Below are 18,349 nucleotides of genomic sequence, written 5' to 3' on the forward strand. Positions count from 1 at the left end.
AGACCTTCCTCCCACTTGGTTTCTGTTATTTAGATATGAAAAACAAACTCATCTGGGAATGAAGTAGTTGGAAAGGCAAACACCAAAAATAGCTTTAAAATGTGTGGTGTTTGGTTGGGGTGTCAGGGGTAGGAGACAGTATATATTGCAAATTCCTACAGAGGTAAGAAGACCAAGGAGAAGAATGTCATTCATAAAAGTAACACAATGAACCAAAGCCAGAAGTCTGCCAAGTGGCTTCATAGTACTGACAATGTACTGAGCAATCTTCACCCTCACTAGACCCTAAAAAGCAGGTGCTATTATTATCTCTATTTTACTGATGAAGAAACAGAGGCAGTACGATTAAGCAACTTGGCCCAGATCATACACTCAAGTAAGCAGTAGAGTTAGGAATCAAACCCACGTCTGACTCTAGCACTTTTCTGTTATATTCTACTTTGTGTCAGGAACTCTGCTGATGACATAAAAATGAAAACATATGGGCCCTGCCTTCAAGGAGCTCAGTCTAACAGTGGACAATGGAGACAGATTTATAAGCAAACAGCATCTGCTTTCTACTTCATGAAGAAAACTTCATACAGGAATTCCCTTAACCTCTTTACAGAATGAGAATAATGATGCTGACTGCAGTTAACATCTGAGTTATTTGTACCAAACACACACCTCTACATGTCTTTCACATAGATTATCTCACCTAATATTCAAACAACCAGATGAGGTAATACTATGATTATACCCAATTTATAGAGTAGGAAACCTAATCTTAGAGATGTTATAAAGGTTTCCCAGGGTCACATAGCTAGGAAACTGGGGTCCTGGGATCTGAAACCCAGGCAGCCTGACTAAATCCATTGCTCTTTTCTACTAAGTTGTTTCCTGATACTCAGTTGGGAGTTCACAACACCCGATAGTTTATCTTTTCTTTGTAACAAATGAAGCACAAAGGAAAGGCTTTTCCTCCAAAAGAAGTTCTTGGTTCCTTAAATCTTCTCCACTATCTCTCAGCTTACCTGCCCTTTCTCTTTCTCTTCCTGATCCACCTGGACTCAACAGCTGATCTTTCATCAGCAACTTCAATTCATTTACCTCACTGTCCTTCCAGCCCACCAGGTCTGGCAAAACTTCCCATTTTTCACAGCATCTTTCATCCATTTCCTATACCTGAACTTCTGTGCTCTGCTGGAGATAACATGTCCACAAGGCCTACTGTTAAAGTTCTATTTGAAGCGGCAAGAAACTTTTTTAGCTAACAACTTGAATACAGACATTATGAAGTTACAAAGTCTGCTGAATACTTCGTATATAGAGAGGGGGGCAGGGAAAGAGAGGTATTGAGAAAAGGCTAGAGGTAGAATATAATCAGCAATGCCAAGCTAGGCATTTTGAATTTGGTTCCTATAGACAACATAGAGTTACTATAGGTTTCTGGGAAGGGCAGTGATAAAAGAACTACTATATTTCTCAGTTAGACTAGATTTTGTTACAATAGAGGGCCCTCAGATCACTAAGGCTTACCCTAGTGAAGTGTACAGGCAACTTACAGGGTAACTACCATAGTATACAGAGACTCAGATATCCAAACTGTTTAGGTGTTTTTGGCTCTGCCATCTCAACATAAGGCCATTGAGGTCACAACAGCAGGAAAAACAAACAAACAAATAAACAAACAAACAACAGCTGGAAGAGAATGTTAACCTTGCAAGTAATCAGGGAAATAAAAACTAAAACAAATACTTTTTTCCCCATCAAACTGGCAAAAAGCAAGTCTGATAATACAAAATGCAGGAAAGACTATGGAGGAAAACAATATTCTCACAAACTGCTAATGGGAGTATGAACTGGTATAACCATTTTGGACAACAATTTGAGGAGTAGTCACTTTGGGGAGCAAATGTAAGATTACATTTAAAACATACCTATCTTATGACTCAATATTCCACTTAGGGTACCTACTCTTAAGATCACTCCGGGCCGGGCGCGGTGGCTCAAGCCTGTAATCCTAGCACTTTGGGAGGCCGAGATGGGCGGATCACGAGGTCAGGAGATCGAGACCATCCTGGCTAACACGGTGAAACCCCGCCTCTACTAAAAAATACAAAAAACTAGCCGGGCGAGGTGGCTGGCGCCTGTAGTCCCAGCTACTCGGGAGGCTGAGGCAGGAGAATGGTGTCAACCCGGGAGGCAGAGCTTGCAGTGAGCTGAGATCCGGCCACTGCACTCCAGCCTGGGCGACAGAGCGAGACTCCGTCTCAAAAAAAAAAAAAAAGATCACTCCGGAAGGACAGAAGGTGAAATAGAAGAAAATGGTACACACAAGAGATAGGAGACACTAGTTGAAGCACAAGACGATGGAGGCCTTACAAAATTAAAAGTAAGCCACCAGAATTGTAAGATAGCTTCTAGGGGCCGGGAGCAATGGCTCATGCCTGTAATCCCAGTACTTTGGGAGGCTGAGGTGGGTGGATCATTTGAGGTCAGGAGTTCAAGATCAGCCTGGTCAACATGGTGAAACTCCACCTCCACTAAAAATACAAAAATTAGCCGGGTGTGGTGGCGGGTGCCTGTAGTCTCAGCTACTCAGGAGGCTGAGACAAGAGAATCGCTTGAACCCAGGAGGTGGAGGTTGCAGTGAGTGGAGATTACGCCACTGCACTCCAGCCTGGGCAACAGAGTGAGACTCTGTCCAAAAAAAAAAAAAAAAAAAAAAAAAGATCTCACAACTGAAGACAAATGAAAATTTTCAGCTTGAGAGAATACTCTAAAAGTGTCCATAGGGGAACAAAAATTAGGCAATCCAGGGCAAAACTTCATGGCATCAAGGATAAAAATAATAATAATAATGATAAAACAAAGACTGGACACAGTGGCTCATGCCTGTAATCCTAGCACTTTGGGAGGCCAAGGCATGAGGACTGCCTGAGTCCAGGAGTTTGAGACCAGATTGGGCAAGATGGAGAGACCTTGTCTCTACAATAAAACTAGAAAATTGACCAGGGATGGTGGTGTGCATCTGTGGTCCCAGTTGTGTGGGAGGCTGAGGTGGGAGGATCCCCTGAGTCCACAAGTTCAAGGCTGCAGTGAGCCATGATCACACCACTGCCCTCCAGCCTGGGCAACAGAGCAGGGCCTTGTCTCTCTCTCTCTTTTTTTTTTTTTTCCTGTCCACCCAGGCTAGAGTGCAGAGTCACAATCTCAGCTCAGTGCAACCTCTGCCTCCTGGATTTAAGCGATTCTCCCACCTCAACCTCCCGAGTAGCGGGGACTACAGACGTATGGCAGTATACCTGGCTAATTTTCGTTTTTTTTTTTTTTTTTTTTGAGACGGAGTTTCGCTCTTGTTGCCCAGGCTGGAGTGCAATGGTGTGATCTCTGCTCACAGCAACCTTCGCCTCCTGGGTTCAAGCCATTATCCTGCCTCAGCCTCCGAAGTAGCTGGGATTACAGGCATCCGCCACCATGCCGAGCTAATTTTGTATTTTTAGTAGACACAGGGTTTCTCCATGTTGCTCAGGCTGGTCTCAAATTCCAGACCTCAGGTGATCTGCCCGCCTCGGCCTCCCAAAGTGCTGGGATAACAGGTATGAGCCACCGTGCCCGGCCTAATTTTTGTATTTTTAATAGAGATGGGGTTTCACCATGCTGGCCAAGCTGGAGGACCACGTCTCTTAAAAAAAAAAAAGAAGTAGTAAAATAACAAACACATAACTAACTACTAACAAAAGTTATTAACAAAGGAAAAAAAATTATAATGAGCTCAGACTTCTCATCAGCAACACTGGAGGCCAGAACACAGTGTAGTAACTTTTTCAAAGTGCTAAAGGAAAAAGACTTTGGATTTATTATTTTGTATTCAACTAAACAATTAAGTTAAGAGTAAATATAAAGGAAGGCATTTATGATTCATTCTTCCCCAATCCCCAACAGAACCGTGCTAATAAGACTATTTTAGCAAGAAAATTAATGAATTCAGAAGTAGTAAAATGCAAGTACATAGTAGCATAGGCAAAAACACATGAATAAAAATAAAACCAGTAAAATGTACGGAAAATGAAAAGAAGTATAAAAAAATTCTAAGCTTTATGTGTTTAATTGCAATCCAGAGTCAAAATTCCATCAACAGTAACATGCCAGAAGGGGGACAGAGACATATACTCTTACAAATACTTGATTTACACAGTAGAGTACCAATCCAGAATCCTGTTCATATAATGTTTGCTGGCATTTCGTGAAATCTTGGAAGCTGATTTTGAAATTTTCTTTGACTCTTCTGTATTTGTTAAATCTGGGATCGAAAGTTGGCTATCAGCACTCCAAAGGCTACTTTATTTTGCTGGTTACCTTAAAAAACAACCCCTATATCTCATTCTTAATTTTCTTTAAAGTTTTTTTTTACATAGTCTCACTCACTTGCTTTCTACAAGTGGTTTAAAGCTTTGTAGTATAGTGCAGCTATTAAGCATCAGCAATGCTTGACCATATAGGTGTCATTTTCACTAAAAAGGCCATTTAAGCCCTAGCCAGATAATAGCACAAATATACTGTGTACCTAGGCTTCTTTTCATCTCAATCAGCTGTTTGCCAAATGGATAGTGAATTTAAATGTCTTTCCAGAAGCTGCCTTTAAGAAAGATATGCAGTGAGCTAGGCCAGATAAAACAGAAAAAGAGACCATGATGCTATCATAGCATTTCTTCCTTAGTCACCATCAACAGGACAACCTTGAAACAAAGACATGATTTCAGACCATACTAAGAAGTGCCTCTATTGTGCCTGTCTATATGCAAGAGAACCATAAAAAATCTTAATATATTAAATGTTACAATTTAAATATTTTGAAAAAACATTGTTTTATAATACATACATGAGACAGGAAAGATAACTTGAGTGGCATCAAATTATAGACTATATAAATAGTCACTGTGTATAATAAAACTTACTGAATTAGAGCATATATTTTCCTACAACCTAGCCTGGAAGGTTGCGTAGCACTTTGCTTTTTTGTGAGTTACTATGTTTATTTAAAAATGACAAGTATGATAGATGACCTTAAATAGTCTCCAGCTGCTAATGGTTTACTATACTGAAAATACTTAGAATCATTATTTAAATATTTTAACATAATTGATTTTCATGAGTATTTTCTTCATATTATTTCACTGCTTAAGAATTATCAACTAATCTTTGTAAAATAGCACAATTCAACTGTAAAATAGCACAATTCAATCATAATTTATCTGACAGCATATTAATGAAACATGTCATATAATCTAGAAATTAGACTAACATACCTAAATACATCAGCCATTTAAGAAAATGAAGCAAGTTAGAGTATGATCACTGATAAGTACAGCAATAGCCATAATCAAAAAATAATTCAGTCTGAAGAGAGTACATCTCAAACGCACTGCAATTTAAGTCTATAGATTTAAAAGGCACCTTTCAAATCTTCTTAGAGGTCACATTAGAATGTTTTAGATATTTAAATTTAAAAACAAAATGGCAATGAGAAGAACTACTTTGTAGTTCTTATTTTTAAAGTTTAGAAAATATAACGGCGCAATAAAGCTCATTTACAATTCAAAATAAAATTTAATAACTGGATTAAATCAATTGCTAAGAAAATAACAATTACTTACTTTGGAGGCCCATGGTTGAAGACAATTGGCATAACAGCGAACAAGAAAAGCCATTTCCTAGGCTGGAAAGGGTAGTTTCCTTTTCAAACCAGAGCCACAGTGATGAGTATGGTGATAAAATTCTGTTAAGTTTCTTTTTACAAATCACACACCACTGCAGTGTTTATATAAAGGCAGCCTCTCCAAACCCCTTTTAAAACTGAAATCAGGAGCTTTCAGTGAAGTATTATTCTAAATTAAAACGTTGACTTTAACAAGCAAATCACAGTAAATGAAGATGTTTACAGTTCTGGCTCAGAATATTCAAACATATACATGCGGCCTCAGGCACCTGACACAGACATGCAGAGTGGTAGCACAACAGTTAATACAGTATCAACCAAAGCAAACCAGGCAACATGCACCAAATCTGTGTTCCTGGATTCCGTGAAACCTTTCCTCTCTGTGATATAGCTGTCTTTTCTTCAACTTATTTCATTCTGTAGAACAAGCACTCAGTGATTCTTCTGCATCAAAAGCAAACATTGTATCCTGAAGATTAAAGTTTCTTCTTTATATTCTTAACCACCAGAGGTTAAAAAAAAAAAAACCACCACCACCACCACCAACAACAAAAAAAACGTTGAGCAAATGGCAGTTAGATGACATATGCTGTAACAGGTTTGTCCTGTAGAATGCCTAAGAATCTCCAAAATTGTAATTATTTTCTCTATTCACATGCACTGTTTACAGCTCTGCAGCACTGCTTCTTATTCTAATGCATCAGTAAAACAGCACTGTTGATGTAAGTCTGGCTTTTCTGGTTAAACATTTTTATATAATACGGTACAAAACCACTATATCTTCTGCTAAAGCAAGACTGAATGTTACTGTCTTAATTCCTACAGTCCTTGCCTGTTTCAAAGCAGCTCCCTAAGGAGAAGCTCCTATTGATTCTATGCTCTGCAGTAAGATGAAATATCTAATAAGAAGGAAAGAGAGTGGGAGGAGAATAGAGCTAAAAGGATGACATCACCTGTACAGAAAGCCTCCAGAAACTGCATTAGATCAATTGGCTACTGTATCTGCAGATGTAGCCCAAAGAGCAATTTATTGAACACACACACACACACACACACACACACACACACACACCCACCCCATCCTCCCTTCCATGAGACACGTCAGCAAGCTAAATTCTTTAAGAAAAAAATTGGCTTGAACACCCTTTCGACTTCACAGTTTTAAAAATCCATTTTGATTTTTAATTCTGTACATTGATACACAGCTATATTTGGGAAGCCATATTTCCTATTATTATTCAAATGTAATACAGTATTGTCCTCCCAAGGTAAAATTATAAGCTCTGATAAGATACCATTGCATTCCAAATAAAGAAGGCAGCCTAGGTTCTCAGATGTCACATGTATTTGTTAACAAGGGGTTTCTGCTTGCAAAATTTGCTATTTATCGAATAACTGTTCTGAAAGATACAAACTTCAGGATCACTCTAAATTAACATTAAGAATATACAAACTAGTACTAAGATCTGTAGGTAGATAGTAAATTTAAATGGAAACAATAGAATTTCATTTTGCAAAGGGAAGCTGGAAAAAAATCACATGTACACCAATAGTTGGAGCACGCACCAACTCCTTTGAGAAAGAATAATCTGCACAACGTGGTACTTTCCTGTAGCCCAATGCTCAATTCCTAGAAAAAGACAAGAAGCCAGCAAAAGTAACTCAGAAGAAATCAAAGAAAATGATTAAACCTGCTTCCACAGTGTGGACTAAAAAAAATTGCCCCATTTTTCTATAGAAATTACAGAAAAAGATTTTAATTTTGCCACACCCTCTTCCATCTGAAAACACAATACCACTAGTACCCATCCTTGTTCTTCATGCTTCTGCTACAAGGCACTAGATACTCCAACTAAGCTTGTGATGGTTGCTCCTAATGGCCAAAGTAAGATAGTTCCCAAGAGTAAAATATAGTTATACCTCCAGGCAGCAAAATTATGAGAAAAACAATCAGTGAACAAATCAAAGCAATAGAATTATTTTGCTTTATTCACCAAACACTTTTATTTTGGGGAAAATGGGATGTGCAACATAACAGGACCTGTTACCTGGGAGACAGGTATTTTAACAAAGGACTCCACGGACTGCAGAAGAAACATCTTGTCGTTAGGCACACAAAAAATAAGTTCTTCAATATTTTTGAGAAAAGTCTGAGTCACTTTCTGAACAACACTATGCTGCCAATCTGAATTACGCTGCTACTTATAAAACTAGAATTTAAGTTAAACTAAGTATAATTTTGAACAAAGACAAGTTATGGTTTCAAAATATGTAATTATTTAGATTTTCATAAAGTTTTAAAGAATGTTTTTCTGCCAAAATTCCAAAAGACACAATACCAAAATACACAATACCTGCATTTAAATATAAAATTAAATTTCACAAATGCAAACAAGCATGACTAGTTTTCTAAACATAAAACATGGAATATTTATACAGGTTGATTTTTTTTTTTCTGGTTTAATTCAACCATACGTGAGTTGGAATTCCACTTGATACTTAATATTGTACCTTAATTAAAATCAAACGTTAATCATTCTTTAAAATAGAAAAATGATAGTAGGTACTTTGTATGTACATGAAGACAAACTCACTAAAGATAAAATTTCTAAAAGATGAGTATTTTACACATAAATATCAGTAGCAAGATTCAAGAATACTAAGAATTTCAACACCAGACAGTAATTATATTCATGTATAGTACCAACAGAATATATTATAGCCAAATCAAAAAGCAAAATTTTAATGCACACCTTTCCCCCTTTTTATAAATCATGCTGATCAACACACAAAGAAGGACCTCAAGCTGGGCAAGGGAGACAGCCATCTCTTAGCTGCTTTAAAAAACTGCTGCCCAGAGTGAGAAATGTAATCCACTAGTGCCATATGTTAGACCTACTGTAGTAAACACCAACTCAGTAAAGGAACAAAACTCTCTTTTCCTTTAGTTTGACTTGTAAGTGAAGATGACATCATCCTTTACCAATCATCTCATAGTATCTTCGATTCCAGGGAACTGTATAGTGAACCTATCATGCGAAATCTCCCTGTGTAACAATACCAAGAAAAGAAACAGGCCAAATTCCATACTCAACATGTGGATCCACCAGCATTCTGATGAAATAATGACTTTGCCTTTTAACTACTGAATGAAGAAATACACATCCTTTGAAGAGAATAGTAATTTATCAAATAACTAAAATAAATGACTAAGTAAATAACCTATTTTTCACTTGCATCACTTTTAGAATTTTATCACAATCTCATCTCATTATCTTATCAATTCAAATGAATTAAATGCAGCAAAGGAGAATGTCCTGATCTACATATTGTCTAGGAATCACTACAAGACAGCCACTTATGAACACATTTCCCCTGCATATGAAATGCCATGATGCTAACCCCTATTAATGAAATCTTTAGCTTTAGAAAGGTCTTTTGCACTACTATAAAATAGAGCAATGTATGTTGACTTTCCAAAGATTCAAATCATGATGAAATACTTTTATAAAAGTATAAATGCCATGTAGTTATTAAAATTTATGTTAACTGTGCATATTATTTATAAACAAAAATACAAACTGAAATACTTGAAATCATATTGTTTAGAAAGCCAAAGATAAGGTTCTGATAGTTACTAAACTAACCGTAAACATATCTTTTATGTCAATATGTGACAACACTGAAAAGAAGGACAGGGAAAGGTTACCATAGATGAAGGTAAGCCATAAAAGGATATACATTCTAGGCATTATGAAAAACAAACAAAACTAATGATAACAAAAACTGGATTTATACTAACCCAGGCATTTTATTTACTTATTACATTAATAGAATTTATTCCCAATCTGCAGTGAAATATTATAATCACAATTTAGAGAAGTCAAACTCCAAAGAAGTTAAAGAACAAAAGAAAAATTCTGCAGTTTTACAAAATAAAGAGTACACTCATTTCTGCATTTTAGTTGTATTTGGTTTTTGAAATATAAACTTAAATTGTACTGATTTACAGAGTGAAAACACTTTAAGTCTTTTGGAAAATAAATGAATAAATGACTGCAATGGTCATAGGTAACATACAAGCCCTTTCAAAGGATCATAACAATCTTTTCCACCCCTTTCCCTCCATGTTTAACATGAACGTCTGAAACGCATCTTTGCAGTTATCAGACAGTTAACCCTAATTACTGGTGCCCCTCAGGACTTCTGCTTTCAAACTGCATACCTATTCCTCAGCCTTCATGAAGGAGGCGAGGCAAGAGTACCAGCATTCTTTTATTCTCTTGTAAGAAACAGTGTGCTTCAGCATACTGTCATATATATATCCACTAACTGATCACCCCCATTTTTGTTGAAAATCTGTCACAGCCACCAGCTGGACACACATGCACTATGAAATATGATCCATCCTTAGGGAGTAATAGAGGAAGAAAAACCAAGAAGGAGAGAGAAACTGTCATCATCAACCAAGGTGATGTAAGCTTCTATAATTAGAATCAGTGAAATTGAAAGAACAATAAAAGGCACCACTATGCTTCTGCTTTCCCTCTAGGCTGTGTATCAAGAATCTTCACACCTGCACAAAAGGATACACTTTGTATACAGTTACTCAAGTATATGCAAACCTAAAGTTTCAAAACAGCATATTAATTTTCTTCAAAAACAGAGCAACACATATAAATGACAAAAAATGAACTCTCATTTAAAACCATCTTTGAATTACTGGGTTCCTTTGTATCCCTTGTTCATAAAGATAACCATTACAACCCTTCTCTACTTTTAAATACTACATTTTCTAGCACTGTAAAAGCCACATACACAACATAGCACAGTTACTAAACACATACCAAATCAAACTAAACAACAGTCAGCATTAATTTGTTTGCTATGTCTGAGTAATTGTTATTCCCCTTCCAACTGGAACACCGTCATAATCATTGTCTTAGACCACTGGTATACACTAATATCTGAGTTGCTTTAAACAATTATCAAAAGAGCCTTCTTGAGCAATTACTCCATAAAATATTTCAAGTATGATAAAAAGTCTTTCTAATTCTGGTTCCCTGGGCAAATCTGTCTGAATTAGTGTCACACCATTAAGGGAGGAAGAACTGCCCCAGACAACCAGAGGGGCATGCCCTGCTCTCCTCCTCTCAGTACTCAAGAATTTTATACATAGTGAATAATAAAGACAATTTTAAAATGCCTATTTACAAGTTACCAATATTTATGTAGAAACTTAAAATAATTTTCATACCTTTAACACAGTAATTTCTGTAACTCTATCCTAAGGAAATAATCAGAGTCATGTACAGATTTTTCCCTAAAAGCTGTTTGTGATAGCAGAAAAATTGGAAGCTACGTGAGAATACTTCATTACACTCTTATAGTATTATATTAATATTGAAAATAATGTTTTGGAAAAAGTTTAACTACATGAGAAACACAAACACAAGGATACATAACTAAACATTCAGCATCACCTAAATTAATTGAAATATTTAAATTAATAAAAAGATACATAGTCAGCCCTCTGTGTCCATGGGTTCTGTACCTGCAGATTCAAAAAACTGTAGACCGAAAATATTTTGGGAAAATTCCATTAAAAATAATAGTAGAGGTTGGGGGTGGTGGTGATTACTTCTATAATCCCAACAGTTTGGGAGGCCGAGGCAGGCTATTGCTTGAGCCCAGGAGTTCAACACCAACCTGGAAAACATGATGAAACCCCGTCTCTACAAAAAAAAACAAAGTTAGCTGGGCTTAGAGGCATGTACTTGTAATCCCAGCTACTCAGGAGGCTGAGGTGAGAGGATCCCTTAAGTTGGGAGGTCAACGCTGCAATGAACTGTGATCGTTCCACTGCATTCTAGCCTGGCTGACAGTGAGACCCTGTCTCAAATAAAACCCAAAAAACCAAAAACAAAAAACCCACTACAACAATAAAAAAAAATTACAAATTTCAGTATAGCAACTATTTACACCACATTTACACTGTATTAGGTATTATAAGTAATCTAGAAATGATTCAAAATACAGTCATGCATTGCTTAACAACTGGGGTACATTCTGAGAAATGTGTCATTATGCAATTTCATCCTTGGGCAAACATCACATAGTGTAGCTACACAAACCTAGACAGTATAGCTTACTATACACTAAGGCTACATGGTATAGCCTATGGTTCTCAGGCTATGAACCTGCTCAGCATGTTACTCTACTGAATACTGCAGGCAACTGTAACACAATGTTAAGTATTTGTGTATCTAAACACAGAAAATGTACAGTAAAAACAGGTAGGAAAATCTGACGTCATTTATGTGGTCTGTCATTACTCAACGCATGACTATATATGTAAGGATGTGCATAGATTACACAAAAATACTACAGCATTTTATAAAAGGGACTCAAACATCCTCAGATTTTAGTATCTGCAGAGGGTCCTGAAACCAAGCCCTCATGGATACTTAGGGACCATGGTACACTAAAAAAAATGTGACAGTAGCTATCTCCAGTTTTAAGGATGATAGCAAATTCGTTTCCTTCTTCATACTCTTCTATATATTTTACATTTCTACAATAAGCATTTCTTCACAAAATTAAAAAAAAAAACTGCTCTAACTTAGCTTTTGTCCTAGTTTTAGTTGTATCACTTCTACGCTTTTTCTCTATTTGTGGACTCAATACCTTCTAACTAGGTACAAAAACCTATCAAGAATTCCGTATTATTTCCTAGAAGATAAATGAGGAGAATTCTCCTAAAGGATATTAGATACTCGTGAACAAAAACAGAAAGTCCTCTTTTGTTTTTATGGTAGAAAGAACCACAAAGAATATACACCTGTTCAGAGTATTCTGGGTTGTAAATAAAGGGAGAAGGGAAGCAATATTGAAAAGCTGAAGATTCTTAGAGGTGGGGCTCCAAATTTCTCAGTAGTAGTGTGATCAGCACTCACTGTCTTATATACAAATAGGATTATCAAAGATCCCATTTGCAAACTTCCTGAGTTTAGAAGTAACAAAAGTCTGTTCATTCATTATTTCATTCTGAAATTACTTATGAAATACCATATTAAAAACAATCAGGATTTATCAAGCCCACAAATACAAAATAAAGTTCACAATGTTAACAAGTTTCTTCATCAAACACTGACCTTCACTTAAACAGCTCAAATTCTAAATTCTCCTGATGATTGATGCAACAATAGTGCTTACACCTCCTTTACTTTGACTTGAATAAATGTTTAAACTTCTTGCTTACTGGTGCTCCATGAAGAGACCTCAGCAATCACATGTTTGTACCAAAGTCCTCCAGTTTCTCATGAGGAGGTGGGGGCATGGACCTATTTCTTACTATAGGAATGGCTTGATGAATAAGACACACACACACAAACACACACAAACACACACACACTCCATAAAAGCAAAACACACTTGCAATAATACCTTAAGAGGTCACAGCCATGGTCAAGTAAAAGCATCCAGCCATTTTTCAGCATATCACCACAAAGGTGGTAAGTGATGTGGTGTCCTAATAATCACCTTTTATTGAGCTGCATTGACAAATGTACATTAACTCTCTAAACATACTCTGAATCTAAACAAAACATGGAGCACTGAAAGAGAATGGAGAACATGATATAATCACAGGAATAGCAATGAGAAAGAACTGCCTGCTACATTAGTAATGTGTGAGCCTAAAATGAAAAAGTAGATTCCAGTGTGTCATATCGTCCTTCTACCCACTATATAAACCCAGAACAAAAGACTAGATGGAAAGAAAATACATAAAGAAGACTCAGCGAAGGGAAACCCTTCAAATTAAAAACCCCAATCCATAATGCTGCCGTGGATATCCTTCTTTGCAAATGTTCTTTTAGGAAGGGCTGGCTGGCTCCATGTCTGTGCAGACGCTACGCTGAAGAAAGAGAGGAAGACTAACACCTTATTCTGTCCCTGAGAATATAAAAATTCCCTAGGCAACATAGAGAATAAGAAATTTAAAAAATTATGATGTAGTCTACTAAGGAACTTGAGATCTAGTTAATAAGACAACAAACATATAACCAACACTCATACAGACACACTGTTGGTTATTTAAAAATACAGCAGATGGCTGGATGCAGAAGCTCATTTTGTCTATGATCCCAGTGTTCTGGGAGGCTGCAGTGATTAGACTACGTGAGCCCAGGAGTTTGAGACTAGCCTGGGAAACATAGCAAGACACTGTCTCTACAAAAAATAAAAATACTTAGTTGAGTGTGGCGGCACATGCCTATAGTTCTAGCTACTCAGGAGGCTAAGGCAGGCCGTTCGGGCCCAGGAGTTTGAGCTTATGGTGAACTATGATCACATAACTGCATTTCACAGCTTGAGCAACAGAGTGAAACCCTGTCTCAAAAACAGCAACAAAAAAAATAAACAGTAGCAAAAGGAAGGAGAAATCAAGGAGAAGGACTATAATTTCTTAACTAAAGTACGCAAACACCAACAAAGTTTTTTAAACCTTTGAAGCATGTCCAGATTCATATTTGGCTCAATCATATTTCTATAAAAATGAGCACAAATGAGATCTGATATTCTAGAGAATCAAGTCAAAGAAAGGCACATTTGGTGAAACCAAGATGTTTCATGTTTATTGGTCCTGGTTTAATTTTACCATTTAACTCTACATATGTACCAATATTAAAAATTCAACTCACAGGCCAGGCGTGGTGGTTCATGCCTGTAATTCCAGCACTTTGGGAGGCCAAGATCGCGCCATTGCACTCCAGCCTGGGTGACAGTGTGAGACTCCGTCTCAAAAAAATTCAATTCACTACATTTCAAAATGTTTATTGTTACATGCTATTCAAAATGAAACAACGAATATTATATTAAAAATACAGGCATTTAAAACATTCTTAAATAAACTGTTAATTCCATTTTTTGTTATCTCAGAATAGTGCAGAATAATATGGGCACACTTCATGCAAGTACTATCCTACGGGACCAACGAAGAGATGTGCACTCTATGAACAGGAAATGTCAGAAAAGGCTTCTCTACAGAGGTCATGGATGAATGGACTCTCGGGAGCTGAACGACTTTGTCAGAAGAACATGATAGAAGCCCATTCTGGATAAAAGGAGCAAGTGGCAAGATTCAAAGTGACTCATCAAAGGATAGAATTATATTAGGTAAAGAAGCCATTAAGAGCCTTCCAGGAAAAGAGAACAGGACCAAAAGTAGGGACCTCCAAACATAATGGGGCAGAAAGCTGAAAAAACTGGAGCTAAATAAGAAAAGGATTTATATACCACATACTCTCAAGATTCTTAATTTTTCTTTTTACTTTTTTTTTTTTCTTTTCTTGTAGAGACAGGGTCTTGCTTTGTTGCACAGCTTGGTTTCAAATTCCTGGCTTCAGGTGATTCTTCCATCTTGGCATCTCAAAGTGCTAGAATTAGGTATGAGCCACTCCATGTGGCCTCACAACTTTTAAAAATCACACATAGCACTGGGGATAAAAATGAGTTACATTTATAACATACATAATGTATTTAAAAATTAATACATGTGTTGCTGGCAAAATATTTTGTATTCATTATGATATATACACAAAATCCCCAGAAACTTAAAAGGATAACAGTATTTTCTTCCCATGTCCTGGAGATTGTTTTGGGCTAAACAAATGGCCTTGCTAACTACTATCAAACAGGCCTACAAGTGATTAATTCCAAAATCAGATTCATCATTTCTAGGCAGACATTCTCCATCTCATTTGATTGGCTTCTAGCTACTCATTCTATACAGTAAAGTGACTCATCCAGTGACTTTCACATAAATTTTGTAACTACTTTTATCTTTTAAGATTGGACAAAGAAATTACTTGTTCAAAGTCAATGATTCTGAGGGTAAATTTTAATTGATTTTTCTAACTTCAAGCTAATTTGATTTAACTTTTCTTACCTTTATTCTCCCTTTGCTCTGATTCTTTAGCTTACTTGTTTACATTTACTTTAATATATTTACACATTTTGGTAAGCACTTTTTACATCCAGGTATGGAATAAATAATAATACTATTTTGTAAGCAATAGGAACAAAGGTTTTTAAAATATTTACAATAATAACAACAGCAATAGGATGCTATTAACATTACTATTTTTCAGAGCACCAGACACTAGGCAGAGCCCTTTTTATATATTATCTCACTTAATCCTTTCATAAATTTATAAGTTATCTATCAAGACAGACATACAAAGGTCACACAACTTGCCCAAAGTTACACAGGATGCTAAGCAAGCTGACAGAACAGGCACTCTTATTTTCTTTTATACTCTAAGGTTACAATTATGATGGTTGACATCTTCTAGGAGCATCCATTCTGATGAGAGAGATATTTAAATAAACAATTACACTGCAATATAGTATAATTGTAATTATACTCAGCATAATGAGTGCTTACAGGCACATAAACAAGACATTATGGGAGGGCAGATATGTGCTTAATCCTTCCCAAGAAAAAAATCAGAGTTCTCCATGACATGATGTGAAATTAAGTCTTGAGACTTTTGTTAAGAGGACAAAAAATAAAAATACATTTTAAGTAAAAGGAATTGTATATACAAGAGATGTACATAAACACATGGTTTCTTCAAGGGTCAGCAAGCTTGTTCAGTATGGCCAAAAAATAGGAAATACATAGAAAACAGGTAAAAGATAAAGTTGGAGAAGTGAACAAAGTCTAGATTTGTGCTGTCCAACTAGGGACATGTGGTTATTTACTTGTAAATTGTGTTCAATAGCTCAATACTATGGCTAGGTAGCTGCTATCAATTTTGATGGCACAGACATAAAACATTTCCATCATAACAGAAAATTCTATTAAACAGGACTGGTCTAGACTATGAATTTCCTTGCATGCTAGATCACTGGAATTTTTCTGATAACTGGTGGTAGGCCGTAACAGATTTAAGAGTTTAAAATAAGTGACACTGTTAGAGCTTCACTTAGAACGGACAGAAGCAAAATAAATGGACTAGTTACTGGCAAGGGTAAAGGGGAGGATGTAGAAAGCAGGGCTAGCGATAGGGAAACAAGTTCAGAGAGAAGATAAAAAATTTTAAATCAAAGAAACAAACTAATTAAGTAGATATCTTCTGATAAAGAAATTAAACAATGCTTTTCAGGTTTTCTAATTTTTCAAAATCTCCTAAAATGAAACAATACTGCTTTTACAGTGAAAGGTGGCTGGGAGATTTTGAGAGATGCTATTACAACAGTCCTATAAAGAAAAAGGTGAACAGTAAAGAAATGACATGGGCAAATTAAGTGAAAAGCACAAATTCTGAAACACGTGAAAGGAAGAATCTGTAGATATTATTGACTGATTGGACTGTGAATACACACACATGTTCTAAAAATTTCAACCACCACCCCCAAGACAGGCAAACCTGGTATTACAATATCCTCATTTTTAGAGGTGAAGCACCAAAGATTTAGATGAACTGTCATCATTCAGTTAGTGAAGCAAGAATTCAAGATAGATGGCTCATCTAAATACTGGACTTTTTATACTAGGCTTGATTACTCATCCTGCTCACTAAATATTGCTCTTGATCACCTTTCTGCTATCTAAATACCAAAGTCATCTGCCTCAAAGATCAAAACTCTGAAATTTCTGAGACTATATGAAGACATTTAAATTTGTTGTAAACTCTAAAAATATTTGAATATTTTACAAAGGAATATGAATATACAAATCACTAATAAGTACATGAAAAGAGGCTCAACACTGTAAATCAGGGATATGTAAATTAAAATCAAAATGAGATACCACTATATAACTATTAAAATTTTAAAAAATAATAATAAAATCTGACAATACCAAGTGTTGGTGAGGATGTGGAAACTGTCATTTTCAAAGAACACAAATTATGTAAAATGCAACAGCCACACTAAATAACAATTTTGGTCGTTTCTTATAAAATTAAGCATACATTTGCCATATGACCAGTCACCCACTCCTGGGTATTAACCTAAGAGACATGGAAGTATATGTATCAACGAAGATTTGTACATAAATGTTCATAGTAGCTTTATTTGCAATTGCTCAAAACTGGAACAATGCAAATATTCATAAACTGGCAAACAGAGAAACAAATTGTGGTATATTCATATAATGAAGTAATACTCACCAATAAGAGAGGGGAAAAAATACAATTGATACACACAACAGGGAATGGTCTCAAAATCATTATAATAAGTGAAAGAAGCCCACCCCCAAAAAATTCACATTATATGATGCCATTTACATAAAATTCTAGAAACTAAAATTAATCCACAGTGACAGAAAGCAGATAAATGGTTGCTTGAAGATGGGGATTTAGAAAAGATGAATTACAAAGGGAGACAACCCTAAACTTTAGGGTGATGGAAGTAATCATAATCTTGAAAATGGTGATGGTTTCAAAAGTTTATTATACATATGTCAAAATTGATCAAAATCAAAATTTCATTAAAAAAAATTTAGTTTTTTTGAGACAGAGTCTCACTCTGTAGCCCAAGCTGGAGTGCAGTGGCATGACCTTGGCTCACTGCAACCTCCACCTCCCGGGTTCAAGTGATTCTCCTGCCTCAGCCTCCTGAGTAGCTGGGATTACAGGC

At 36.1% G+C, this 18,349-nt stretch overlaps 1 protein-coding gene across 16 annotated transcripts in view; it reads right to left on the bottom strand.

The window, feature by feature from the left end:
• RAPGEF6 (Rap guanine nucleotide exchange factor 6) overlaps positions 1-18,349 on the bottom strand; it is a 211,261-nt gene that overhangs the window by 104,494 nt on the left and 88,418 nt on the right. The window contains exon 1 of one of the 16 annotated variants that reach the window (XM_031666778.1): positions 5,640-11,356. The exons of the other annotated variants lie outside the window; for them this stretch is intronic. Coding sequence (XP_031522638.1) covers positions 5,640-5,693 — 54 coding nt within the window. The 5' untranslated portion in view covers positions 5,694-11,356. Of the gene's footprint in view, positions 1-5,639; positions 11,357-18,349 lie in introns of those variants that run through there. 16 annotated transcript variants of the gene reach the window in all.

Source organism: Papio anubis, chromosome 5 (genome assembly GCF_008728515.1).
Source record: "Papio anubis isolate 15944 chromosome 5, Panubis1.0, whole genome shotgun sequence".
Lineage (NCBI taxonomy): Eukaryota > Metazoa > Chordata > Mammalia > Primates > Cercopithecidae > Papio > Papio anubis.